The sequence below is a fragment of the Mustelus asterias genome, chromosome 4 (genome assembly GCF_964213995.1).
Source record: "Mustelus asterias chromosome 4, sMusAst1.hap1.1, whole genome shotgun sequence".
NCBI lineage: Eukaryota > Metazoa > Chordata > Chondrichthyes > Carcharhiniformes > Triakidae > Mustelus > Mustelus asterias.
In genome coordinates, this window is record NC_135804.1 from 124884477 (window position 1) to 124912405 (window position 27929).

The window sequence follows — 27929 nt, forward strand, 5'->3', positions numbered from 1 at the left end:
CTGGAGGAAACACCAGTCACCCAATGACGAAATTGAACCCAGGTCCTCGGCGCCGAGAGACAGGAGTGCCATCTTCTCGACTTCTGTGATCTTATTGTCTAGCTTTTGCTTTAAGGTACACTGTATTTTTCTATTTACCTGCCCCATTCTTACTGTGCTGTGGACAAATCAATTAAAATACTATAGGAATCAAATGAAAAAGTTAAAAATAAGTGAATGCGGTTTATAACTGAATTTTAAATTGTTTCATCTATTCACATCTCATGGAAAATCCAACTTTTTAAAATCGCTTTCGAAAATTGTACCCTAGTACTTACAAAATCTTGGCACCAATTATCATCCACACATTGAAATTATATTTAAAAATGCATTTTCAATCAAAGCTTGGCTGGTTTGATACCAAACCGGAACCGGTAGGGAAGAAAGTCGGGGGGGAGGTGCGGAGGAGTATTCAGGATACATACTCCTAGCTCTGACTGAAAGAACCTTGCTTTATTGAAGGATTTATTGGCATTAAGATATGTATCAAGCTGCTCTGTCTAATGAACTGCTGGAGGAGGAATCCGATATAAAGTGTCTTGGTGGGAAGTCCTATTTCGGGGAAAGTGCCAGGTTGATAAGGATAATCTATTGTTCATTTGCCAACTATGTTACATCAGAACTAGAGAACATAATGAACAATCGATGAAACGATAAGTCGACAAGTTAGCACATCTCGTAACCGGTTATTTAGAAAATGAGTGAAACTGTCTCTGAGGTTGATCAGAAATGCTGTGTGTAGTTCAAATGAACGACAGTGCTGGGAGGGAGTGGAAGCTATTTATATCCTGTGTGAGTTTAGTCAGATAGACAGACCGACAACACCACAGAGGAACCAACAACACCAGGTGAGTGGTGCTCGGAATACGGGCTTCTGATTTTAACGGATTCACGTGTTGATTCGTTTCTACTTTTTAATTCCCTTGCCACATACTCGGAGAAGCGGAATCCACTCAATAGTTGTCCCCATTGTAAATATGTTGGATTATTTTTCTCGGACTTTTGAGTTGTGGTGACATTTCAAAGCACAAGGTCAGCCATGTATTGAACATTGATATTTGGTGTATGGACCTCCAAGGAGATGCACGTGGTCTGTGATTTAACACCAAACGGTGTTTAGCTTCTCCCCCTCTTTTCTGTACAATGTATATTTATTCTGGGGAATCACTCACCTGGGAGCACCGGTGACTTCTGTAACGTTAATGTTTTGTGTGTGCGAAATAGTTAATCGGATGATAGCTGAGGACAGGATATATAATGTAGATAACGTGGAAGTGCAGGCAGTTAGTTTATCAGCATAATTTCCGAACAATTTGTGAAGCACAAGAATGGTTTCTCACTTTCTGCTGCGGTGTTTAAGGTCAGGTACATATTAATGGGGTCATTGGGTTTTTCTGCAATTTCCAACAATTACCGCTTTCGCTGAGTCATCTCATTGAATAATTTGTTTTGTGACTATTCAACAATATGGGGTGACTGCTGTATGTCACTGCCGAGAAAGTAGTTAGCTTCAGGAGGTTCTGATCTGCCCTCAAGGTGAGGTTCCGTACCATAAGTATTTTGGACACGATTAATCCTGTTTGGGTCTCTGCGGCGCCATTGGCAGTGGCCATAGCTCCGGGGAGTGCCTGGCTCAAAGTTTGGGCACATTCCAAGCGAGTGAAGTGGCAATGGGACCAGTCAGAAAAACAATCGGTGCTCATTGTGATCTCTGTCGAGATGATGTGGAGATGCCGGCGTTGGACTGGGGTAAACACAGTAAGAAGTTTAACAACACCAGGTTAAAGTCCAACAGGTTTATTTGGTAGCAAAAGCACACTATCTCTGTAGAGATCAGAGACGTTCTTCGTTTATTGGAAATCTGAAAACCCAGATATTGAAGCTTCCCCACCCACCAATAGCACCCCCTCTTTCACCAGTTTATCTGAAAGACACATGCTATCATGAGCTACCACCAATATATGAACTAATCCAGTATCTCGTAAAATATAATTTTGCTTACTTATTTCAGTAGAGGATTAGAAGCAAAATTTTTAAAGTTAAAGTTTATGTATTAGTCACAAGTAAGGTTTACATTAACACTGCAATGAAGTTACTGTGAAATTCCCCTCCAGTGGTATGACTTCATCAGTACTCAAGATAGAATCTCTCTGACTGCCTTGCACAATTACATCCAGCTGTGTAGTAGGTTCTAAGGGAACTTTACACCTCTATGGTCTTATCACTCGTTTCATTTACTTGTAATCTTTACTGAGGATTGCTTAGACAATCCTACTACAATTGGCTTTCTTTTAAGCTTCCAACATGTCCTGCTTTATCGCAATTAAAGCATATATTTTTCCCCTTGATCTCTTTGTTTTTTGGTTTGTTTCCTCGGTTTGTACTAATGCGAAGACCACAACACCCCCACCCCATTCCGCAGCATCATCTTTCACTTGTTCTTTAGTTTTGCTTTCACTGAACATTTTCCTTTGTTCCCATATTAACACCTTTTGCTACCTTATCTTTATGCCACTATCAGTACCCTTGATATGGAAATGCTGGCGTTGGACTGGGGTAGGCACAGTAAGAAGTCTCACAACACCAGGTTTATTTGGTAGCATGAGCTTTCGGAGCGCTGTCCCTTCATCACGTGAATGATGATGGGGCAGCGCACCTTCATCACTCACCTGAAAAGTACCTTATTTAGTTCTTAATGCCACCATTAACACTCTCTTTATCTTGCACCTATGTCAATCCCTCCTTAGCTCTGACCTATCCCTGGCCATCCATTCTGCCTTACCTCATTCCCTCCCCCTCCTCTCCAATATTTAATTCATTACATTTCTACCCCAGTTCAGTTCTGAAGAAGAGTCATACAAACTTCAAACATTAATTGTTTCTCTCTCCATAGGTGCAGCCAGACCTGCTGAGTTTATCCAGCATTTTCAGTTTTTGTTACAAATTTCTTTACAATATTTTTATCTTCAATGTTATCACCCTTATTAATCATAGAATCCAACAGTGCAGAAGGAGGCCATTTGGCCCATCGAGTCTGCACTGACCACAATCCCACCCAGGCCCTATCCCCATAAACCCATGCATTTACCCTAGCTAGCCTCCCTGACACTAAGTGGCAATTTAGCACGGCCAATCCACCTAACCCACACATCTTTGGACTGTGCGAGGAAACCGGAGCACCCAGGGGAAACCCACACAGACGGTTTCAGTCCTCCCTTAATGCCAGAATCTTTTCCAAATTTCCGATTCCTCCAGCTATGAGTTCATAAATGGAGATTAAGGCTCTCTGTTGTCTCTGTGAGATAGCATATCCATTAGCTAAAAATGCAGATTCCCATATTTTAGAAACTTTTGGGTCCTCCAAATGTGACTTAATAGCTACTGGAATGCTGTTCCTAAATTCTTCCAGGATCATGACCCCCCCCCCCCCCCCCCTCATTTTTAAAAGTCTAAGCTGATTTTATTGAATGGTCGTACCCATGACATCTCTTTCTCTCTAACATATTCTACAAATGTCTAGTTCCGTTTTTCCTGGTGGTCCAAAATCTTAATTGTTATGCCTTAAGAACTAGTTTATATGGATTAAGTACCACGTTTTTAATTGTCTCATAATTTGAAGGTTGCTTTTCAAAAATACTCGAATAAAGATCTGTTGCTTTGCCCACCCAAACACTTTTCAAAGTCCAAGGCAATGTTCACTTGGGCTACTGTAACTGCAACAGTTTTTTCAAAAGAGGCAAAATATCTTAACATTCTGGTGGCAAAATTTGACTAGAATCTGAAATTGATAGCGGAATTGTAACCTTTGCCAGAAGCATTTTGACCAGACCATGACGCTTGCACTGGGCGAATAAGCTCTGAGTTGTGAGATTTGAATGCATTCTGGTTTTGCCCAGAGTTGATGGAGCAATAGCAGCTGCAGTCATAACCAGAGAGACAAGTTCAATGTCATGTTAGGACACAGATTCCTTTCCATCATTGTCAAACTTGAGCACCATTAGCTTGCCTCCAGCTGTGCCCCTCCCTGCAACAGCACAGCTCAGGACACTGTATAGTGCAGCTGCTACATTACTCTGATACAAATCTCTGATACTGAGGCTTGCTCCTTCAGAGGGAAGGTAATAAAAGGTTGAATTCATGACAGCACAATTCCCCAAGATAATCTAAAAAGTATGCCACGGGCAAAATCAAATTATTCAAAACTGAATGGTTTCCTCGACCACAAAGTTATGGATGCAGAAGACCAAGCCAAGGATAGGCTATGCAGAATAAACCGCTTTGGTTTGTCTGAATCTGACCAGAGGGATCTGAAAGTTATGACATTAGACGACCAGCTCAAAGTGAAAGTTAATTTTAGAATATACTGCTTCGAGCTCATGTGATATAGATAGAAAACAATGATTGATTGGTGGTTATGTCAGTAGAGACAAATGAAAAGAGATAAATGAAAAGAATGCAATTTTGTAGATGCAGCATTCTCTCGGAATGCATTATGGAGTTGGTCATCATCTCTACTCCCCTGGAGGCATTCTGGAAAGATCTACTGGAGAAGTTGCAAGGATAAGATGCAAAGAACTTGTTACAGGACAGGCATAAATATGAGACCTTTGCAGCAGGGGAATGATGTTTGCGAGCCATAGAGTCTGGAATGACTGTTGGCACAATACCCAGAGCAGCCATGCTAAAGAAGCAGCACTTTACCAGGCCATCACCTCACTGATGAGGTGGTCCATAATCACAGACCAGATAGTTTGCATTCTATAAAACTGCATTTCCAACCATAAGGCTTAGAAATAATGAATAGAAAAATGTTGCAATGTTTGGCTTAAAGATTTAACTTTTAAATATTGCTTTGTGTGGGTGCGGCAATTTGAATATTATAGTTGCGTATTGTGAGTCTAAACACTAACAAAATCCAAACTAACTTTGTCTAAAATGGTCATTAAAAAGTTGAAAATATCAAAGCAAAGTAGCTTTGAATTGTGCAATAAATATTTTAATAATGCTTAACTTCAACACAAGCAAAATCACATACATGTAATGTCCATTTCATGTAACAGAATTGCGTAAACAATCCAAAATATTATTTTAAATGTTCCACTCTTTCGACATACACTGATGTTGCTTTTTAAAATTTGAAATGAATGATTAAGCTTATAATACTGGATAGCTAACTGGCAGTATCATATTTGGATTTATGCATGTTTTTCTTATTTAAGGTAACTGAGCTGTTCTTGCGGACACTGAACCATGGATCGGAACAATATTGCTGCTTTTTTTGCTGTAATTCTATGGCCAAGTGCTGCATCAGAGATGTTAACTTCAGGTATGACCTCAAGAAACAGATGGTGTACACTTGCTAAAATGTGCTCTTCAGTTATGTAACTTCTCAAAATCTTTTGATTCAGAGTTCCTCTTTTCAAAGCCTTTATTTTGTTCCAGTTGATCCACCAACTGACCTACAGGTCACAGACCTGGGCCATCTGGGTCCACTTCACATCCGTTGGAAAGCTCCACGAAGTTTAACCAGCAAGAGGTTGTGTGCAGCCCGCTACATGTTGTCCTATTGCAATGTGGATTCAACAAATTGTAAGGTAAATGAAGCGCATTGAATATGAAATTTTCCAAAACATAGAGCAGGATTTTCCACACCACCACCACCCCCCACTCCCCACAGCGTGGTCACCAGCGGGACTGGAGAAGATGTCTATGGTGCTTTGCATGGCTCACCTGTCCTGCTGCTTGGGAATCCCTCGCGAGGGACTGGACTGGCAGGACTGAAAGATCCCGTGGCGGGCAGGACTAGAAAATCCCTCTCTAAATCTTTAAAATACTGTTACTATTTCCATTACAAGAAAGTAAATTTTGATCAGTGTACAAAACCAAAAGGGATTGAAATCAGAATTAACTTTGGAGGTTAACCAGCCAGAAGGCCGCCCCTGTGATTCTAGCATAAGAGTGGTATTTTTCTCACATCTGCACTACCCTATGCTGTTAGAGGGCAGGATTGTCCAACCTAGCTGGAGTGTAATAGACACCATTGGAAACTATGGTACACCTCCCTGGAGGACACCAGAGCCACTCCTTGGTTGATCCACCAGGAACCAACCTTGAGAAGTGTCAATGAGGTAAATGTAATTACTTCAGTCTTTCTTCTTATCACAAGACCAGTTGAAATGATTGAAACCTGCACCTGGGAAAGCCTGTGCACAGAGATCAATCAATTCTATTGATTAATTTCAACATGATACTTTGGATAGAAACCGGAGTAGTTTCCATTGTTATCTTATTGGTGACATTCTTAAATTAATGAAGTTTCCCTTATCAATATCAGGGTGCCTAATGTTCAGCATTTGTTTGGCAAAGTTATGTGAGATTGAAAAATCAAACCACTTTGATCTGAAAAGGACTTAGATTATGAGCGATGTAAGAGAGCACAACCACTATTAAAGTACTTTGTATCTTCTTGTGCATTGTCCACCATCTTTTTTTAATTTTTCTGCTTCTGTACTGGCTGCTTCCCTGTGGTTACATTTTTCTCCAATCAGCTAAGGCCCAGTCCACATGCTTGTGTGATGTAAAAGATCCCATGGCACTATTTTGATCCCAAGGCACTAGTTTGAAGGGGACCATGGGGATTGACTCTGCTTTCCTGACCAATTTTCATTCCTCAATCACTAAAACAGATTATCGATCGTTATCACATTGCTGTTTGTTGCAGCTTGCTGTGCATATATTGGCTGCTGCATTGGTTGTAAAGGACGTATGATATTGATGAAAGATGCTATATAAATGCAAGTCTTTTTTTTGAGTGCTGCTCACAGTTCCTTTTTCAGGCCATGTTGCAACAGCGCATGCATCAAATGGAGGACTTGCACATGTGACTTACTTATCTACCTTTTCTGAAAACAGCATTTTGAGACAGGGGTGCAGTGAGTGAAAGGCCAGCTCTTTTGCTTCTGGGTGAATGGTTAAGAATAATGGGGTGAAAACTGTCTTCCTGTTTGCTCTAATGCCCTATGTGAAATGAATACAGGTACTCTCAAACCACATTCTAGTGGTCTTGAGTTCACAATTCAAAACTAACCCTAATATGCGGAATTTTGATAGTCACATTGGTGCAATGAATGGTTTGCTTAAGAGATTGGGGCTAAGGAACTAGTTAGGCTGGTTAGAGCTGGGTAATAGAAGCTGGCTATGTTATCACTCACATAGGGCTATTTTGTACTGACTGTGGTTGAGCGAATTGGAAAATAAAATTGTTGATTCCCTCTCACTTAACGTTCCTCATCTTGGAAAAAAATGAAAATAAATCCTCCGTCTGTTTTAGATCCTTCCTCTCCCTAAAGAATAATTCGATTGAAATTTTAGTTTAAACAAAGAAATGAACTTATGGGAACAGTAAATTCAAATGTCCTATCTCCTGTGTAAAGTGTTGAATGGGGGATATTTTTATCTTTGATGGATTTGTTTCTTCTGACAGCGTGTAATCACCAAACAACTGGAATACACGGATGGATTTAACCTCAACAAGGGAATACAAGTAAAACTCCAGACACTCGTAAAAGAACAATGTACAAATGGAACTGAACGACACAGTGACTGGGTTGAAACAGTATACTGGCCACCCATGGATGGTAAATCACCACATGCAGAAGATATCTTATTTCAGTTTTCTCCTGTGCCTTTGTAAAGTGATAAACGGCAATGATAGTTACCAATTATAAAATACTTCTATTATATTTCTAGGCAAGTAACTTGAAATGCTGGAAAATCTCAGCAGGTCTGGCAGCAACTGTAAGGAGAGAAAAGAGCTAATGTTTTGAGTCTAGATGACCCTTTGTCAAAGAATGGACATTTGAATTTATTGTTCCCGTAAGTTCATTTCTTTGTTTAAACTAGAATTTCAGTTAAGTTATTCTTTAGGGAGAGAAGGGATCTAAAACAGATGGAGGATTTATTTTCATTCTTTTTCCAAGAAGTGAGAGGGAATTAACGATTTTATTTTCCAATTTGCTCACCCACGGTCAGTACAAAATAGCCCTATGTGACCTATAACATAATGTGGAAATGCTGGCGTTGGACTGGGGTAAACACAGTAAGGAGTCTAACAACAAATTTCCACTCCATCTGACGAAGGAGCAGCGCTCCGAAAGCTGGTGGCATTTGCTACCAAATAAACCTGTTGGACTTTAACCTGGTGTTATTAGACTCCTTACCTATAGCATAGCCAGAGCTTTGACAGAGGGTCATCTGCTCTTTTCTCTCCTTACAGATGCTGCCAGAAATGCTGAGATTTTCCAGCATTTTCTGTTTTGGCTTCAGATTCCAACATCCGCAGTAATTTGCTTTTAACTGGAAATGCTGGATTTATATCCACATGTTTCCAACTGCCTTAATCAACAAGTGAAATAAACATGTACCTTTCAGTGATTCGAGAAGGCAGCTCACTAGCTCCTTCTTAAGGACAGCTAGCAATAGACAATAAATGCTGGCCTTACCCATGATACCTGCATCCCAAGAATGTTTTATTTCAAATTATGAATTCAATTGTAATTCACATTAAGATCGATAACTTGTAGTAGTTTGAATATATTCATTCAGGAGTCCATACTCACCAAACTGGCAATAGTCATGGACCAGCACAGCTCTAACAGAATTTATATCCCTCATTATCTGTAACTGGCAGAAACCAGCTCCTCTGATGGATACATTGTAAAGCTGGCTGCTAAAACTGCCCAGATGCTGTGAAAATTGGGAAGGTCACCACAAACTGCAGCACAGATAATAAAATTTGAACATATTGTAGTCCATGATTAATATTAGTGTGCAATTGCTAGTTGTGCTGTTCCCAATTATAGACGGAGGTTGGAAAACTGAACATGGCAGATCAGTACAACTGAATCAAGGCACACACTAGAGAAGTTGATGACACACATGTATGTAAATGTTGAAATGATGTGATGCACTGTGGTTTTTGCATCTGTGCATCATTGTAAACTCCTGGTATTAGACTAAAGCCAATGCAGTGTCACACAATAGATAAAACTTCAGATAAAACGAGGAAGAGTAACAGTAAATCTGAGGTTTCTATTCAAATGTTACCGTGATGTTTGTTCTGATTGATATGAATGTAGTGCCAAATGAGTCATCAAGACTGCACTCACTAGGATGCAACAAAATCTTAAACACTGATTAGTTCTGCCAGGCTTTAAGTTTTGTTATTTGGATGGTGCCAATCTGGGTGTAGATATCATGAGCTCCTTACACTTAAACTTGAAATAAGAGTGGAGTGAGAAGGGAGTGGAAGTTTATTAATTTGGTTGGCTATGAGCAAAAGTAGCTTATTTCTATGTAACTTTTATCTGCCCTATTCATTCTCCTCTTTGCCTATCCAAGTCAATCGTAAGTTACCAAAGTGGCAGCCCTCGGACTTACAACACAATTTGTTCCTGGAAACCATTTCATAAGTCAAAGCGTTATAAGTTGGAACCGATTTTTTTTTCCCTGTAGGAACAATGTTAAAAATGGGAGATTGGTTCTGTCAGCAGGGCAAGGCAGATTGCAACCCCAGGCCCAATTCACCCAAAAGTGCTGAATTGACGAGAAAACTGGTGTAATTCATGACTGTTTTTTCAGTTCAACTTCAGACCCGAATCTCTGCACTCTGTGCAATGCAGAGATCACAATCGTGAATATTATTAAAAGCTCGGGGGCGGGGCCTATTCACACCGGAGTCTGACAGTACTGGAACTCTGCACATGCGCAGTGGCTCCAATCTGTCAGATCGTAGTTGCTGGCCAGCTTGATTGTTGGCCAGCCTGGGACCCTGACAGTGCTGCCCCCCCCAACTCCCCCCCAGGGCCCAATCACGGCCCCCAGGAGCATTCCCAGGCCAGCCCCGTCCCTCCCCCCTCCCCCCAAGCTGGAGCACACTGATCTCCAGTACTCCAGTGGTCCAGCAGACCACCCCCACGGGAAGCAGACCCCCCCTAACTCTCCCCCCCCCCCCCCCACAGACTACCATCCCTCAGCCCACCCTGATCGCTGGCCTCCCTCCAGCCGTGACCAATCCTTATGCAGAGTGGCAGTGGAACTCCCCACCCCCATCGATTGCCCACAATAGGCCCCGCCCCTTAGACGTGCCCACAATAGGCCTTTCCCTTGGCCCTGCCCCCTCCTCCGGCTCCATCCCCAGGCCCTGCCCCCTAGGCCTCTCCCCAAGGTGCCCCCTGTGCATGGGCACTTTTCCCCTTGGGCAGTGCCACGGGGCACAGACTGACATTGCCAGGGTGCCCATGCCCAGGGGCACCATCCTCCCTGCTGCCCAACCCCTGGCAGCTCAATTGCCCACCCTTCACTCCAGCAGTGTCTCCCGCTAGTTCCCCGCAAGTGGGGAGCTACTCTAAACCCCGCCGGAGTGAAATACTCCTGGCCGGGTGGGAGATGCTATCGGGCTCGGAGAATTCTGTGCCAGACCTGATAATCACATTTAAGACACATTAAAAGCAGATTTAAATGACTTGCCTCTCTCTCCACCAGTTTCCAGCGTGGTCACGACTATGCCTGCTCTCCAGCTGTGGGAGACACGCATGTGTCGGGAACGCATGCGAGAATCCCGCAAAATGGCTGACATATGATTCTCCCATCCCAATGCGTCGGGATGGGAGAATCGGGCCCCCCATTACCCGTGGGTTTTAGACATGTGTCGTGATGCATGCAGACCGGGTCACAACAACCGTTCTCTGTAACTGAGCAAGCAAACGGCCTCAGAATGTAGGCACAGAAGTTCCCATTGTAATCAATGGGAGATCAGCCAGAGGGGGAGACGCAGGAGTTTTTAACCAGTAAAATGCGGCCTTGTTTCCCAGTTCTCAAAAATAGGTTTTTGGTTTCTGGGCTCTAGCTTGGCCAGGCAGTGCACTGCCAGCAGATCACAGCGACTCTTCCCTTTAGTTGGTCTTCTGGCCTGGAATTACGGTCTGGTGAGTGAGGGATGGAAGGGGAGGGTCGGGGGAGGGTGGGGGGGGCGGGGGGTTCAGTGTTTCGCGGCAGGTTCACAATTGCCCCAGGCTCCTTCAAATCATATCAAAATGATAAATCATATTTATAAAAGTATAACAGATGGACTGGCGGCATTGTAAACTCAAAGCTGATATCATGAATTCAAAGCAGGGAGTCAAATTTTATTGTAATTATCGTAATGATTGGATGGTTCGATGTAACTTGAATGTTGCAAAGTTGAAGACTACCTGTCTTGACTTGGTGTACGCGATGTACTTCTGAGTCAGCAGATTGAGAGTTCAAGTCCAAATCCAGAAATTTGAACAAATAATGCAGGCTGACATCTCCGTGCGAAACTAAGGCCAAATTTACTGCTGGAGGTGCAATTTTTAGATGAAACATTAGAAGGCCCCATTTGCATTCTCTGGTGGACATAAAAGACCCCATGGCCATATTCAAAACAGAGCAGGGAAGTTCACCTGGTGTCCAAGCCAGTACTTGTCCTTCAACCAACATCAGTTAACCGATCATCTGGCCATTTATTTTACTGAGAGATCTTGCCGTGTGCAAATTGGCCACCATGTTGTCATGACTACAGCAGCATACAGTCTTAAAAGCACTTGATTGGCTTTAAATTATTTTTACTTGCTGATTCCATATATGTACAGAGTGAAGTCAATAAAACCAGATTGTCTTGAATGTACATCCCATTATTACGTAGTAAAATACATCCACTGCCATCACACACTTTCATTACAGTGAATAACATATAGCTATTCAATTTGCGTCGAAGAGAAGAATGACCTTTTTTGATTAATCTCAATCCATACATTTGCTTATCAGATAAAACAATTAACATTTTCTTTTTCCTCAAAGGACACGCAGATTCCAAAGTTAGGGACTTGCAATGCGTTGTTTACAACCTGGAGTATATGGACTGTGTATGGCAGAATGGAATGAGTGCTCCATATGATATTAAATACAGACTTTATTACTGGTATGTACCACAGTGCTGATAGCTCAGTAAACTAGGTTCATGTAAAAGAAAGTGTGTTGACACATTGTTGCAGGCATCAGAAAACTAACACAGAATTGCTTGTTTTGTTAATGTGCCAAAGGAAGTACAACCCATGTTGTTGGTCAACGATTAAAGTTGCTTTTGTGGTCAGTAACAGTACTTTCTCAAAGAAAGTTGCCCGCCAAGATCTAGTGACTTTTGTGGTGTGGACATTCCCCTTTCTGATGTGGGTTTGAATGTGGCACTAGGAAAAGGGGATTGGCTGGTATTGAGCAACAGCGACGTCATCATGAAGGGCAAGCAGCCAATCATTTTGGTGGTTTGCAATAGGCAGCAAACCAGGAAATAAAACATATTTATATCTTCACTTAAACTTTTACAGACAGCAAAATAAATGATTTGGAGATGTATATGACATTAAGTTAGAAGCCAAAATATCATAAACTTTTAAAATATAAAGAGTTAAAAAATGTGACTAGCATCATGACTGGATGGATTTGTAATTCTACAAATATAAAATTATTTTTTGGGGGGCCAGAGCGGTTTCCCAGCAGTAACTCCAAATTTAACAAACAGTTACACCTCATTCAACAAGAGTTTCTACAATGGGACTAATAGCGTAAATGGTCAAGTCCTTGTTAGTTTTGTGAACTCTACTTGATTGCAATCTTGGGATGGAAATGAGGGTCTTCAAAAGCCCAACCAGCAACATCTTCTAGATTTCTGTGTTTAGCTGCACATGTACAGACTGCAGAAGTTGCTGTCAGTTTCACTGGCGTAATGATGTGAACACTAACAGTTTCACTCTCATTACCACCACAAAATTGGGACCAATTATTAAACAATCAATAGGTATATATCATTAAAGAACAAGTGTGTCTCGAGCAACACTTGCTAGTTGAAGTGATTTTCCAGTATTGGTGAAATAACAGAAAACAAACACTATTTAACAAAATATACACTAATTTGAATGTAATCGTCTCATATTATAGCACCAAAACAGAATATTGTCAGTACAGTTTGCTGTAGTGTGTTCTCCAACAGAATAATCTAAGAACAAAGAAATTTACAGCACAGGAACAGGCCCTCCAAGCCTGCATCGACCATGCTGCCCAACTGAACTAAAACCCCCTACCCTTCCGGGGACCATATCCCTCTATTCCCATCCGATTCATGTATTTGTCCAGTCGCCCCTTAAAAGTCACTACCGTATCCGCTTCCACTACCTCCCCCGGCAACGAGTTCCAGGCACTCACCACCCACTGTGTAAAAAAACTTGCCTTGTACATCTAATTTCATTTCATTTGCCTGCTAACTGCTCACATCATTTTAAGTTACACTTTACACACAACTATACACTTTGCTTTTTAAAAAATGAAATAAGCATAACTTCTTTGGGGAAAACCAAATCCTTGCTCAATCACACAATATGCATTCAGGTTGTAACTGTCAGCTACATTTGATAATTTTTATTGATAGTAAATTTGTAAACTTGTAGTTGTAAAGCCAACCTCCATGACTGTGAAGTTAGAACAATTACAGGCTAAACCTAATGCATTTTTTAAATAAAAGAAATAACCACAATTAAATAACAATTTGCCCGAATGGTCTTTGTCCACTATAAACCCATAATAACTATTCATATCTAAACATTTTATACAAAGACGTTCAAAGAACAAAGAAAATTACAGCACAGGAACAGGCCTTTCAGCCCTCCAAGCCTGCACCTCGTTCAATTTATATTCAATTTATATTTAACAAACTCTGGTTGCAGCATCTTTTGTTTTTGAAAAGATGACCTGTACGTGAATTTGAGAAAACTTAAGGAACGGATGGAGCCCTTAGTAGATCTCTGCTAAAATTGTGGAACATGACTGATCAATTAAAAATGTAGCAACAGAATCAAAACATGGGAGAAGTTCACTGTTTTTGCACAAACATGACCATTTTTATTGTAAACATGTCTGTTTGCCAGAACATTGTGTACAGTGTCACCAGTAGGGTTGTTGTCGATTATTAAGTTTAATGTTTTCCCATGCCTTGTACACATTGCTGTAAACTCCATTGTAATTAACTCATTTTTCAATGTTATCAGGCATGAAGATCTGCAGCACACAAAGGAGTGTGATAATTATATTGAAAATCGGGGGAATATTGTTGGCTGCCATTTTCACAGTGACGATCTCATTGAATTCAGTGATTTCAACATATGCATAAATGGCTCCTCAGCCATGAGGCCAGTGAGACCAGCATACTACACATTACAGCTCCAGGATCTAGGTAACATGAGCTCATAGCTTTCAATGAAGGCAACTTCTGTTTATTTTGCAACGTTACCTCAAAGGCAGTGATTTACCTGAGTGTATTTTGAAAGGCCAAATTCGGTATAAAGTAACACACCCAAAAATGTTTAGTCTCATGTTAAAATGAGTGACATTGATCCCAAATGAATTAAACAAGCACAGTGCTGTTACACCTTATTGCTGAACTTTGGCTGCCACTCAGCTTGAGATGAGTTAACCTGTCAGAATCCAGGAAATGAAAAGGTGGGTGTGGTGAACCATAGTTGGTTACCACTATGAGTGCGGAGCCATGGATGGTCAGCACTATGGGTGTTTGTAGATATGTTACTGTTGTCACTGTTGGGGTTAGGGTTGGCCTGTTCTACCTGTTGATATTGTTCTGTGGTACACTGTACTCCGCCTACCTGGGGAAGTATAAAGGTCACTGCACTGCCTGGTGACCCTTTAGTCTGGGATTGTATTGTGTATAGTGTGCTCCATTCTTGTTAGTAATAAAAGCCTTTATTTCCCAGGTACAATCCAGCCTCCCGAGTGATTTAATCACGCATCAGTGGGTGAGGGTGGAGAGGGGGACAAGGGGGCATGGATAAGGGGGATGCAAGATGGGTGGGGTGGAGAGGAGAGTAGGGGGCAGGGTGGGTGGGTGTCAGGGATGTGGGTGTAGCGGGCAGGGGAGGGGCGAGGTGCTGTGAGGGGGGCACTGAGGTGCGGGAGGAGGGGGGGAATGGAGCATTGTCAAAAAATTCAATGCTGCCAATTAGCAATTGAACAAACTGATCTCAACCTCGACCATTAGCAAAGTGATGGAAGGTGTCATTGACAGTGCTAGCAAGCTGCTCTACCTTCTCATTTATGCTCAACTTGGATTCCACCAAGAGCAGCTGCTGACCTTTCGCCCTTGGTCCATACATGAACAAAAGAGATCAATTCAGGAGGTTAGGTGAGAGTGACTGTCCTGACCAAATGTGGCATCAAGAAGCCCGAGCAAAACTGGCGTCAATTTTGAATCGGGGGGAAAACTCTCCATTGCTTGGAGCCTTGCCCAGCACAAAGGAAGATGGTTGTGGTCATTGGAGGGCAATTATGTCTGTTCCAGGACATCACTGCAGGCTAGAAAGGATATTATTAAACTAGAAAGAGTGCAGAAAAGATTTACCAGGATGCTTCTGGGACTTGATGGTTTGAGTTAGAAAGAGAGGCTGGATAGACTGGGGCTTTTTTCTCTGGAGCGTAGGAGGCTGAGGGGTGATCATATAGAGGTCTATAAAATAATGAGGGGCATAGATCAGCTAGATAGTCAATATCTTTTCCCAAAGGTAGGGGAGTCTAAAACTAGAGGGCATAGGTTTAAGGTGAGAGGGGAGAAATACAAAAGGGTCCAGAGGGGCAATTTTTTCACACAGAGGGTGGTGAGTGTCTGGAACAAACTGCCAGAGGTAGTAGTAGAGGCAGGTACAATTTTGTCTTTTAAAAAGCGTTTAGACAGTTACATGGGTAAGATGGGTATAAAGGGATGTGGGCCAAATGCAGGAAATTGGGACTAGCTTAGGGGTTTAAAAAAAAGGGCGGCATGGACAAGTTAGGCCGAAGGGCCTGTTCCCCTGCTGTAAACCTCTATGACTCCATGACTCTAGTTCCCCAAGCTAGTGACCCAAGCCCAACCATCTTTAGCTGCTTCATCCATAACCTATCCTCCATCATAAGATCAGAAGTGGGGATGTTTGTTGATGATTACACAATATTCAGTATTATTCAGATTTCTCAGATATTGAAGCAGTCGGTGCCTGTGGTGCAACATGTACGAGCTCATCAGAGTTGCACATAACCCATGAAAGAATAATTGATAAAAAACTAAAAGCATTGTGGCAACTGAAGAATAGCAAACACATACTAGTTGCAAGAAACAGAAAATGCTGGAAAAACTCAGCAGGTCTGACAGCATCTGTGGAGAGAGAATAGAGCCAACATTTCAAGTCAGGATGACCCTTCGCCTATTCTCATGGTATTGGCTCTATTCTCTCCCCACAGATGCTGTCAGACCTGCTGAGATTTTCCCGCATTTTCTGTTTTTGTTTCAGATTCCAGCATCTGCAGTATTTTGCCTACATATTAAAGTTTTAATAGTTTATTTATTAGTCACAAGTAAGGCTTACATTAACACTGCAATGAAGTTACTGTGAAATTCCTCTAGTCGCCACACTCCGGCGCCTTTTTGGGTCAATGCACCTAACCAGCACGTCTTTCAGACTGTGGAAGGAAATCGGAGCGCCCGGAGGAAACCCACGCAGACACGGGGAGAGCGTTCAAACTCCACACAGACAGTGACCCAAGCTGGGAATCGAACCCGGGTCCCTGGCGCTGTGAGGCAGCAACGCTAACCACTGTGCCACATTGAGTGGAATCAGTGCAATTCATGAAGACAGTGGGATTGTGTGAAGGATGATGTGGATATAATCAATGAAGCCTTGTATTTGGGCACAGTGGTTAGCACTGCTGCCTCCCGGCTTGGGTCACTGTCTGTGTGGAGTTTGCACATTCTCCCCGTGTCTGCGTGGGTTTCCTCTGGATGCTCTGGTTTCCTCCCACATTCTGAAAGATGTGCTGGTTAGGTGCATTGACCTGAACAGGCGCCGGAGTGTGGCAACTAGGGGAATTTCACAATAATTTCATTGCAGTGTTAATGTCAGCCTTACTTGTGGCTAATAAAATAAACTTTAACTTTAAAAAAAAAAGCTTGCAGAGTACATGCACCCCAGAGCTAGCCCTGCTGTTTCTGAATGTCCACTGGGAAAGTGATGCTTTGGCAAAGATGGCATCAGTCACTTCCTGAATGTGAGGATGGACAAAAGAGTAGGACTGCTTGGATCTTGATCAAACCAGTCAATTCTGTGTTAGCGGAACCAGCTGTTTGTATGTCTTGTTGCGTGTGGTGGCACAACTCTGTGACAGCTCCCCAAAGAGGTTGGGTCTCCTGACACATTGTTCCTCACCAAACCGCAAGTATGTTGTCCTGCACCGCTCCATGCTGTTAAAAGTGTGAGGGTTCATAGCCAACGACAAGCTAAATACTAAATGAACGTAATTTAACGTAATCAAATCAGTCACATGAAATGGCCTTTATAGATGTTTAGCTTTCATTGAATTGATGCTTGTGACTGTACTCATAAATTGTTGCACTTTCAGTTAAGGTTGCAGCCCCTGATCTGATCAACCTGACCTCACCAGGAACAGAAACCATTTATATCCAATGGGAGCCTCCAGTTAGCAAAATCAAGGCTCACTGTCTAAAATATGAAGTACAATTCCATGGGAAAAGCTCCAACTGGCAGGTATGCAAATTCATTGCGCGAACAAACAAGTTTCTTGATGCAATAGATTAGATATTCCGAGGCAAGAATTTTACTGATTAGTCAATAGGTGTAGAAATCAAAGAATGAGGCATGGAATCTATCCCCCACCATCACCCACCCCGGCCAGTCTCCCAGTGATTATGGTTGTGAACCTGGTGAACTGGCCTTTTAGCCCTGATTCTCCATTCTGCACTTCTATTAAGTAATACTCTGCACCAATTGCCTCAACTTACAAAAACTTTACAGCACAGAAACAGACCATTAAGCATTACTGGTCTGTGTCACTGCTTGATCTCCACACCAGCCTGCTCCTCCTATCTTGCTTCACCCCAGCTAAATATTCTTATATTCCTTTCTCTGCATGTACGTTCCTCACTTTCCTTTCCCTTGCAAAGTTGTCTCCAATTACTTAGCCACTGGAACAGCGTTCAAGAATATTTTGCTGCTCTCTTAACTATCTGTCGTTCTTCACTCTTCTTGACTTTAGATGTCAGTGGTTAGCACTGCTGCCTCGCAGTGCCAGGGACCCGGGTTCGATTTCAGGCTTGGCTCACTGTGCAGAGTTTGCATGTTCTCCCCATGTCTGCATGGCTTTCCTCCGGGTGCACCGGTTTCCTCCCACAGTCCGAAAGCTGTGCTGATTAGGTGCATTGGCCATGCTAAAATTCTCTCTCGGTGCACCCGAAAACGCGCCGGAGTGTGGCGTGTAGGGGATTTTCACAGTAACTTCATTGCAGTGTTAATGTAAGCCTACTTGTGACACTAATAAATAAACTTATAAACTTACGATGACTCTTTAGTTGAAAAGGATGGCAGTGCAGTTCACACATCCTCTGTCAGTGGATCTGATTCCATATCCCAGTCTACATGATCCTCTGCTTTAGAAAATAAATACTTCTGACATCTGGATTGACGTGAGACAATGTCATCCCAACTTCTTCAAACCTAGAGCGACCAGCTGCCAAGCTTCAAATGCATTAAACAGGAGTGTCAAATTGGTTGTCTTGTTCCTCCAGCAGCTTTTCCCTGCCAGAGCTGTCTCTTGGATTGATGAACTTATCTACCATAGAACCATAGAAAATTACAGCTCAGAAACAGGCCTTTTGGTCCTTCTTGTCTGTGCCGAACCATTTTATGCCTAGTCCCACTGACCTGCACTTGGACCATATCCCTCCACACCCGTCTCATCCATGAACCCGTCCAAGTTTTTCTTAAATGTTAAAAGTGACCCCGCATTTACCACTTTATCTGGCAGCTCATTCCACACTCCCACCACTCTCTGCGTGAAGAAGCCCCCCCTAATATTCCCTTTAAACTTTTCTCCTTTCACCCTTAACCCATGCCCTCTGGTCTTTTTCTCCCCTAGCCTCAGCGGAAAAAGCCTGCTTGCATTCACTCTATCTATACCCATCAAAATCTTATACACCTCTATCAAATCTCCCCTCAATCTTCTACACTCCAGGGAATAAAGTCCCAATTTATTCAATCTCTCTCTGTAACTCAGCTTCTCAAGTCCCGGCAACATCCTTGTGAACCTTCTCTGCACTCTTTCAACCTTATTTACATCCTGTAACTAGGTGACCAAAACTGTACACAATATTCCAAATTCGGCCTCACCAATGCCTTATATAACCTTACCATAACACTCCAACTTTTATACTCGATACTCCGATTTATAAAGGCCAATGTACCAAAGGCACTCTTTACGACCCTATCCACCTGTGACGTCACGTTTAGGGAATTCTGTACCTGTATTCTCAGATCCCTCTGTTCAACTGCACTCTTCAGAGTCCTACCATTTACCCTGTACGTTCTTCTTTGGTTTGTCCTTCCAAAGTGCAATATCTCACACTTGTCTGCGTTAAATTCTATTTGCCATTTTTCAGCCCATTTTTCTAGTTGGTCCAAATCCCTCTGCAAGCTTTGAAAACCTTCCTCACTGTCCACTACACCTCCAATCTTTGTATCATCAGCAAACTTGCTGATCCAATTTACCACATTATCATCCAGATCATTGATATAGTTGACAAACAACAATGGACCCAACACCGATCCCTGCGGCACACCACTAGTCACAGGCCTCCACTCAGAGAAGCAATCCTCCACAACCACTCTCTGGCTTCTTCCATTGAGCCAGTGTCTAATCCAATTTACTACCTCCCCCTGTATACCTAGCGACTGAACCTTCCTAACTAACCTCCCATGAGGGACCTTGTCAAAGGCCTTGCTGAAATCCAAGTAGACAACATCCATCGCCTTCCCTTCATCCACTTTCCTGGTAACCTCCTCGAAAAACTCTAATAGATTGGTCAAACATGACCTACCACGCACAAAGCCATGTTGACTCTCCCTAATAAGTCCCTGTCTATCCAAATATTTGTAGATCCTATCCCTTATCACACCTTCCAATAACTTGCCCACCACCGACGTCAAACTTACTGGCCGATAATTTCCCGGATTTCTTTTGGAACCTTTTTTAAACAACGGAACAACATGAGCCACCCTCCAATCATCCGGCACCTCCCCCGTGAATACTGACATTTTAAATATGTCTGCCAGGGCCCCTGCAAGTTCAACACTAGCTTCCCTCAAGGTCCGTGGGAATATCCTGTCCGGTCCTGGGGATTTATCCACTCTGATTTGCCTCAAGACAGCGAGCACCTCCTCCCCTTTCATCTGTAAAGGTTCCATGACCTCCCTACCTGTTTGTCCTATTTCCGTAGACTCCATGTCCGTTTCCTCAGTAAATACGGATGCAAAAAAACCATTTAGTATCTCCCCCATCTCTTTTGGTTCCATACACAGTCTACCACTCTGGTCTTCAAGAGGACCAATTTTATCCCTCACTATCCTTTTGCTCCTAACATACCTATAGAAGCTCTTTGGATTTTCCTCCACTCTGTCTGCCAAAGCAACCTCATGTCTTCTTTTAGTCCTTCTGAATTCCCTCTTAAGTAGCTTCTTGCACTTTTTATACTCCTCGAGCATCTGATCTGTTCCTTGCTGCCTGTACATTTCATACAACTCTCTCTTCCTCTTAATCAGTGTTACAATCTCCCTCGAGCACCAAGGTTCCTTATTCCTATTTACTTTGCCTTTGATCCTGACAGGAACATACAAACTCTGCACTCTCAAAATTTCTCCTTTGAAGGCCTCCCACTTTCCATTTACATCCTTACCAGAGAACAGCCTGTGCCAATCCACACTTCCCAGATCCCTTCTCATTTCATCAAATTTGGCCTTTTTCCAGTTCAGAACTTCAACCCGAGGACCAGATCTATCCTTATCCATGATCAGGTTGAAACTAATGGCATTATGATCACTGGATCCAAAGTGTTCCCTCACACTCACATCCATCACCTGCCCTAACTCATTTTCTAATAGGAGATCCAATATCGCATCCTCTCTAGTTGGCACCCCTATATACTGATGTAGAAAATTCTCCTGAACACATTTTACAAACTCTACCCCATCTAAACCTTTAACAGTATGCGAGTCCCAATCTATATGTGGAAAATTAAAATCCCCTACTATCACAACTTTGTGTTTCTTGCAGTTGTCAGCTATCTCTCTGCTGATTTGCTCCTCCCATTCTCGCTGACTATTGGGTGGTCTATAATACAACCCCATTAATGTGGTCATACCTTTCCTGTTTCTCAGCTCCACCCATAGGGCCTCTGTAGACAAGCTCCCTAATCTATCCTGCCTGAGTACCGCTGTAACATTTTCCCAGACCAACAATGCCAACCCCCCACCTTTTAAGCCTCTGCCTCTATCCCGCCTGAAACATTGGAACCCTGGAACATTGAGCTGCCAGCCCTGCCCCTCCTGTAGCCAAGTTTCACTAATGGCTATAATGTCATATTTCCATGTGTCTATCCACGCCTTCAGCTCATCTGCCTTCCCCACAATATCCCTACAACCATCTGTCCTAATGGTTGAGCTGTCAGGTTCTCTTTGAAAAAGTTAACCTTTTTTGGTGTGCTTTTCTGTTTTAATTCCACTGGATTGAATCTGTGTTCTATCATTGCTTTGTATTAGTTAGTTATCCTGGTGCTAAGTGTAGTGCACTGACCACTATGCCCCTGGTATGGAGAGGAAAACCAGCAAGTCTTCCCACTTCAGGTTGCCTACAAGTACACTTGTGAACACCAGATACAAATCAGGCTGGGCTCAGCTGTGATATAGAACAAAGAAAATTACAGCACAGGAACAGGCCCTTCGGCCCTCCAAGCCTGCACCAACCATGCTGCCCAACTGAACTAAAACCCCCAACCCTTCTGGGGTCCATATTCCCCAGGATTGAACTGGTTATTGTCAAAACTCACACATGAGAAATGGAAGGTAAACGCACGCCTGGAACTATTCCCTAGAATGTAATCAACCACGAGGAAGGGATCGAGAAAATTGTGAGAGCAAAGAATTGTTGCAGTTCCCCAACACTATGTCCAATGTTCAGTTTCATTTTTTATCAGTTCTATAATTTGAAAGCAGCAAGGTTCAGTATAGTATACCTTGTGTCTCTCTCAAGATGTGTGTCTCCTTATTTACCCCCATCTTGTCATTCTTTCTTGCTTCCCATCCCTTCTCTTTAGAAATATTCACCCTCTCCCTAAGAATGGCCATTATTCTTCTTGTCCTGAAATCTCTATTGCACTTGCATTGGTACTTTCTAAAGCTCTGAAAATGCTGCTAATTATCACCATTTGAACACTTTTTCAAATTGGCCAATTTGTTGGTGATCTAATACAAATTAAACCAGAGTAACAACAGAAATAGTTGGAAATGCACAAAACATCTATCGGCATCAATAAAGGGAAAAGCAAGGTTAATGTTTCAGTGGTAAATCCTTTGTCGGATCAGGAATATAGCAACATGTTATTGGAAATATTTTCAATTGTGTGCTATTTCTATGCTTGGAAGTATTTTAAAAAAAAAACTATGCTTTGTTTCCAGTCTAAAATAATTCCTGACCCAGTTACCTCGACAACTCTGAATATGACAGCTAATGCAGTGAACTGTGTCCGTGTGAGAGCAACTGTTAATATGTTCTGTGCTGATGAGAGCATTTGGAGTGATTGGAGCTCTATCCGCTGCTTAAGGGGTATGTTCACCACTTAAAGAATCGAGTCTAAAGTAAAGTTTATTTATTAGACACAAGTAGGCTTACATTCACACTGCAATGAGGTTACTGTGAAAATCCCCTAGTCGCCACACTCTGGCACCTGTTCAGGTACACTGAAGGAGAATTTAGCATGGTCAATGCACCTAACCTGTACATCTTTGGACTGTGGGAGGAAACCAGAGCATCCCGAGGAAACCCACGCAGACACGGGGAGAATGTGAAAACCCCACACAGACAGTGACCCAAATTGGAAATCGAACCCGGGTCCCTGGCGCTGTGAGGCAGCAGTGCTAACCACTGTACCACCGTGCGTCTTATCTAACAGGTGTATGTAAGAATTCGGTAGCAAGTCACAAAAATGAATGCAAATCTTTACAATTAGTTTCTTTTATTTTGTATATTTAGTTTATATCAAAATGCATATTGCAGTGCCAACATAACCCGTGAAACTAAACACAAGAACATTACGTTTCTTCAGTCAGACTTTCTCTCATGGGTCTAAATTGTCAAAAGAATCAAAAATAGTGTTAATTACAATGTGGATAGGCCAAACATGTTCAACCATTCTTCATAAGATAAGCCGTCCATCCCAGGAAGGAGTTGCATGAACCTTCTCTGAACTGTTCTATTGCGATGATATCTTTTACTTGCAACAAAGTTGGCTGAAAGTAAACAAATTATGAACAATCACGTGACTTTCTTCGCGGCATGCCAGCATTCTGATGAGCCATCGTTCAGAGCAGCGTCCTCATTTAGCGTGCTATCCTATCATTACTGTGAACTTAAACAATATTGAATTCCAAAGCTCCGAACAATCCTCGTGTAATTACTTCAGCCGCAAGAAGAATTGCAGCAGAAAATAGCCCTTCAGTGTAGTGCATGCAAAGGCCTGTTCTCCATATTATTTCAGTGACCTCATACGAAGAGAACTATTGCATTCTGGTGGGCGGTGTGTGTGGGGAGGGAGGGAGATACCTTAGCCAGATTTAACAAAACTGCCAGGTGACTTTATACTTTATATTCAAAAGCAAATATACAAAAGTGTTTGGAACCAAATTCATCAGAAATTAGATCTCTTCCCTTTACATTTTTTAAATTAAACCCTATTGAGGCAAAATAATGAATATTAATTGGTTGAACTATTTTTGGAATTGATAATTCAAACTGTAGAAAATAAATGTTTGGACAAGGGAACCACAACTGAGTTAATAAATCTTGCGAAATTCCTCTGGTCTGGTCAAGTAACTTAATATTAAGGAGGCAGATGATGGCAGTGGTGCAAATATTTTTTGGAACATTGTTTGGGTTTAGTGCTGGGTTTTATGTCCAATAGAGGTTTGAGGCAAAACAGATGGCACCGTAACAGGCGAATAGTGGTGCTTTTGACTTGTTTTCAGTGAAACAAAGCCAATTTCTGATCTTATCTGCAGAACGTTCAGAGGATGGCGATAACATCTTTGCAGAACTGATTGTTCTTACGGCTTTAGTGCTGTTCGTATTGATGGTATGTTTTAGCACTCTCTACTCCTGGATCAGATGGAAAAGGTAAGAGCATTTAAAAGGAATTTAAGACTTAGCAGCTGGCATAGACCATTTGGCCCCTTGAGCTTGCTCTATCATTCACTAAGACCATGGCTGATCTGGTTGTGGTTTCAACTCCTACTTGCCACCCCATAACAGTTGACTCCCTTGCCTATTAAAAATCTGTCTAACTTTTCAGTGACAGCTGTCACTGCTTTCTGGGGAAGAGAATTCCACAGACTAACGACCCTCAAGAGAAAAACAAAATCTCCTCATCTCCATCCTAAAAGGGAGACCTCTTATTGTTAAACTATGCCCCTAAGGTCTAGTCTGCGCCCACAAGAGGAAACATCCTCCCGGTATCCACCCTAACTAGTCCCCTCAGGATTTTCTGTTTCAATAAGGTCCCTCTCATTCTACAAAACCACAACATATATAATTAAACCATTCTTCATAAGATAAGCCCTCCATACCAGGAATGAGTTGCATGAACCTTCTCTGAACTGTTTGTAATAATTATATATAATTTTAAATTACAAGGACAAAACTGTACATGTTATTCAAGATATGGTCTCACCAAAGCCCCATACACCCCCAGTAAAGTTTCCCTACTTTTATATTCTATTTCCTTTGCAATAGACACCAACATTTAATTCCTAATCACTTTCTGCACCTGCATACTATTTTTTTTGGATTCATGTACCTGGACGCCCAGATTCCTCTGTAGCTCTGAGTTCTTCACTCTCTCCCCATTTAAATAGTATACTGGTTTTCTATATTCTTCCTGTCAAACTGGGCAAGTTTGTATTTTCCCACATTATACTCTAGCTGTCAAATTTTTGCCCACTAAAGTTAAAGTTTATTTATTAGTCACGAGTAGACTTATAATCATATCACAGCGAAGCCACTGTGAAAATCCCCTAGCCGCCACACTCCAGCGCCTGTTCGGGTACACTGAGGGAGAATTTAACATTGCCAATTCACCTAACCTGCATATCTTTTGACAGTGGGAGGAAACCAGAGCACCTGAAGGAAAACCACGCAGTCATGGGGAGAACGTGCAAACTCCACATAGACAGTGACCCAAGCCAGGAATTGAACCCGGGTCCCTGGCGCTGTCAGGCAGCAGTGCTAACCACTGTGCCACCGTGCTGCCGCGACTACACCCCTTTATTGATTCTCCATCTTCTCTTGACAACTTACTTTCCTACTTATCTTGCTGTCCTCAGTAAATTTAGCTTCCATACATTTTGTAACTTCATCCAAGTAGATGATGTAGATTATAAATAGTTGAGGACCCAGCACTGATCCCTATGGCACTCCACTAGTTATAGCTTGCCAAGATGGAAAAGGCCTGTTTATTCCTGCTCTTAGCTTCCTGTTAGCCAGCCAATTGTTTATCTATGCTAATATGTTACTCCCTACACCATGTTCTCTTCTCTTTTCTTGTGACCTTTGATGTTACACCTTAGCAAATGGCTTTTGGAAATCCAAGTACACTACATCTACAGATTCCCCTTTATCCACTTAATGCATTCCTAACATCAAATCAGCCATGGTTTTAAAAATATAATCAGAAATCCTAAGCTCACAAAAAATGCTTAAAAATATGCTCATATCTACGTGACTGCAATAATCATATGGCAACTGATACGCAAATGTTAATACTTGTTACTGTTACTGTTCCATTGGGCAGTTACATCTGCTAGATATAAACATGATTTCAATATACCTTTTCCTCGGCTGTAATGCATCACTTATAAACAAGGTGGAGGTTAAATATTAAAAATGTTTCCCTTGCAAGGACATTTAATTGCAGAAAAGATTGGAAACATGCTTTAGTACGAAATTACATGAGCATACCTGATGTATATCATGTTGAAGGAATATAGTAAGTGAAATCGTGAAGAGGTGTAGTAACATTTGTATTAATAACTACTTTCCTGAAATTCATTTTTGTTATTTTTCTTTCCTAGATTGATTGCAAAGAAGAAACTTAACATGTTGCTCGATGACGACATCAAGGACGTCACAAGAAACATCTACGTAGACTGTTAAACTTTGCCTATGCTGTCTGAGTATTGTTGAATATTGGTGGTTCCCAGTTATTGCATAGTAAATGTATCCATTTTTAACTTTCATTTTCACTTTGTAGTGACCAGGTGAGAAGGGGCGAACTGGTTCCCCTCAATCCAACCTCCTTGGTTGGTCACAACAAAAGTTTCTCTATTAACGAGGATTTGTCTTTTCCAAATCAGAATGTGTTTTACTATATAAGCTGGGAGCAATAAGGAGCCAATCAAACAAGGTTTTCTTGAGTCAAAGAACGAGCAAATTTATTAACCACTAAACCCGAGAAAAATAATAAAAACACATTGTCAAGAATTCGAAGCTTGTGCAGTTTTGTACACACTCAGGTATCAGAAATAAGGGAAGTTAGAGCTCTATAGAAAAATAAATATAGAGTTAATTGTCCTTTGAAAATCTTTAAGGCATAGCTTTTAATTATTGTGGCCAATTTGTGTTAGCTGATTTCTTGAATGTGGTCAGACCCAGAAGATGTTGCAATTATTACGAGATCTCAGTTTGCTGGTAGGTTTATGCTAAGGCGACATTCCCATATTTAAAAGAGAGAGAGGGAGAGAGCAGCCTTCAGTTTGTTTTCTCTGCTGGGCAGATTGAAACTGCCTATATTGCTTGTAATCCTTCACTAGTGGCTGGCCGCCTTGGTTTGAAATACTTCATCCATTGTGTATTTCCAAGAGGTTTTGAGTGGGTCTGCCTGTGGCAGCCATTGTTTCAATATCCAGTATTTTGTATTTTTAATGTCTCTTTTTTTTGACAATTAAGAGTTTAGATTTGTGTGATTATAGAAAATGTCTCTTTCCCTCCACACTCCCCTGAGGGTGAATTGTTGGTTTTCACCTCCACCTTGGAATGTGGCCGTGCATGTTTTTAAGCAGTTCGCACTGTCTCAGTTCAAATTGCAAAATGTCCAGTCATCTGAAAATAGAACAATCATATTTTCAAAGATAAAGGGAGTCAGGATGGTGTAGGACTTGGAGGGGAATTGGCAGGTGGTGGCTTTCCTGTATGACTGCTACCTTTATTTTCCGAGATGGCTGAGTTTGCTGGTTTGGAAGGTGGTGTTGAAGGAATCTTGGTGAGTTTCTGCCAAGTTTAATCTTTAAACTGATCTTTTTTCCTTGGAGTGTGACACCTTAAAAAGTGCCTTGGATGGAAATACGATTAATAGGAAAAGTGCTCTCGATGTACTGTGGTAATTTTTGTATTTAGGTAATTGTGTTAATTCTTGCGAAAACTCTTTGCTGTTTTTGATAATCATTTATGAAATACATTTATGAATCAAAAGGATCAAGTTTTCTGCAGGAAACGTCGTAACTGAAAAACAAAGTAGGTGAATAAGATGATTAATGTTTCCAGCTGGTTGCTTCCATGATCTACATAGAAGAAGCATGCAGTGTTCTCCTGATGTTCTCTTCAACATTCTTCCAACAAAAACATTACAGAACATAGAACAGTACAGCACAGAACAGGCCCTTCGGCCC

At 41.8% G+C, this 27929-nt stretch overlaps 1 protein-coding gene across 2 annotated transcripts; it reads left to right on the forward strand.

Moving 5' to 3' along the window:
• On the forward strand, positions 1-26740 carry LOC144492973 (interleukin-13 receptor subunit alpha-2-like). 2 transcript variants are annotated; one of them, XM_078211704.1, is made up of 10 exons: positions 1-115; positions 5259-5365; positions 5482-5633; positions 7523-7676; positions 11920-12040; positions 14157-14341; positions 17548-17693; positions 22671-22818; positions 24270-24384; positions 26337-26740. In XM_078211704.1, exons 2-10 carry the CDS (start codon positions 5290-5292, stop codon positions 26416-26418), a joined length of 1179 nt encoding a protein of 392 aa, XP_078067830.1. In that variant the 5' UTR covers positions 1-115; positions 5259-5289; the 3' UTR covers positions 26419-26740. The 2 variants fall into 2 exon arrangements, with proteins under 2 accessions (XP_078067830.1, XP_078067829.1); XM_078211703.1 differs by lacking the exon at positions 1-115 and adding an exon at positions 513-887.
• The last annotated feature ends 1189 nt before the right edge of the window (positions 26741-27929 follow it).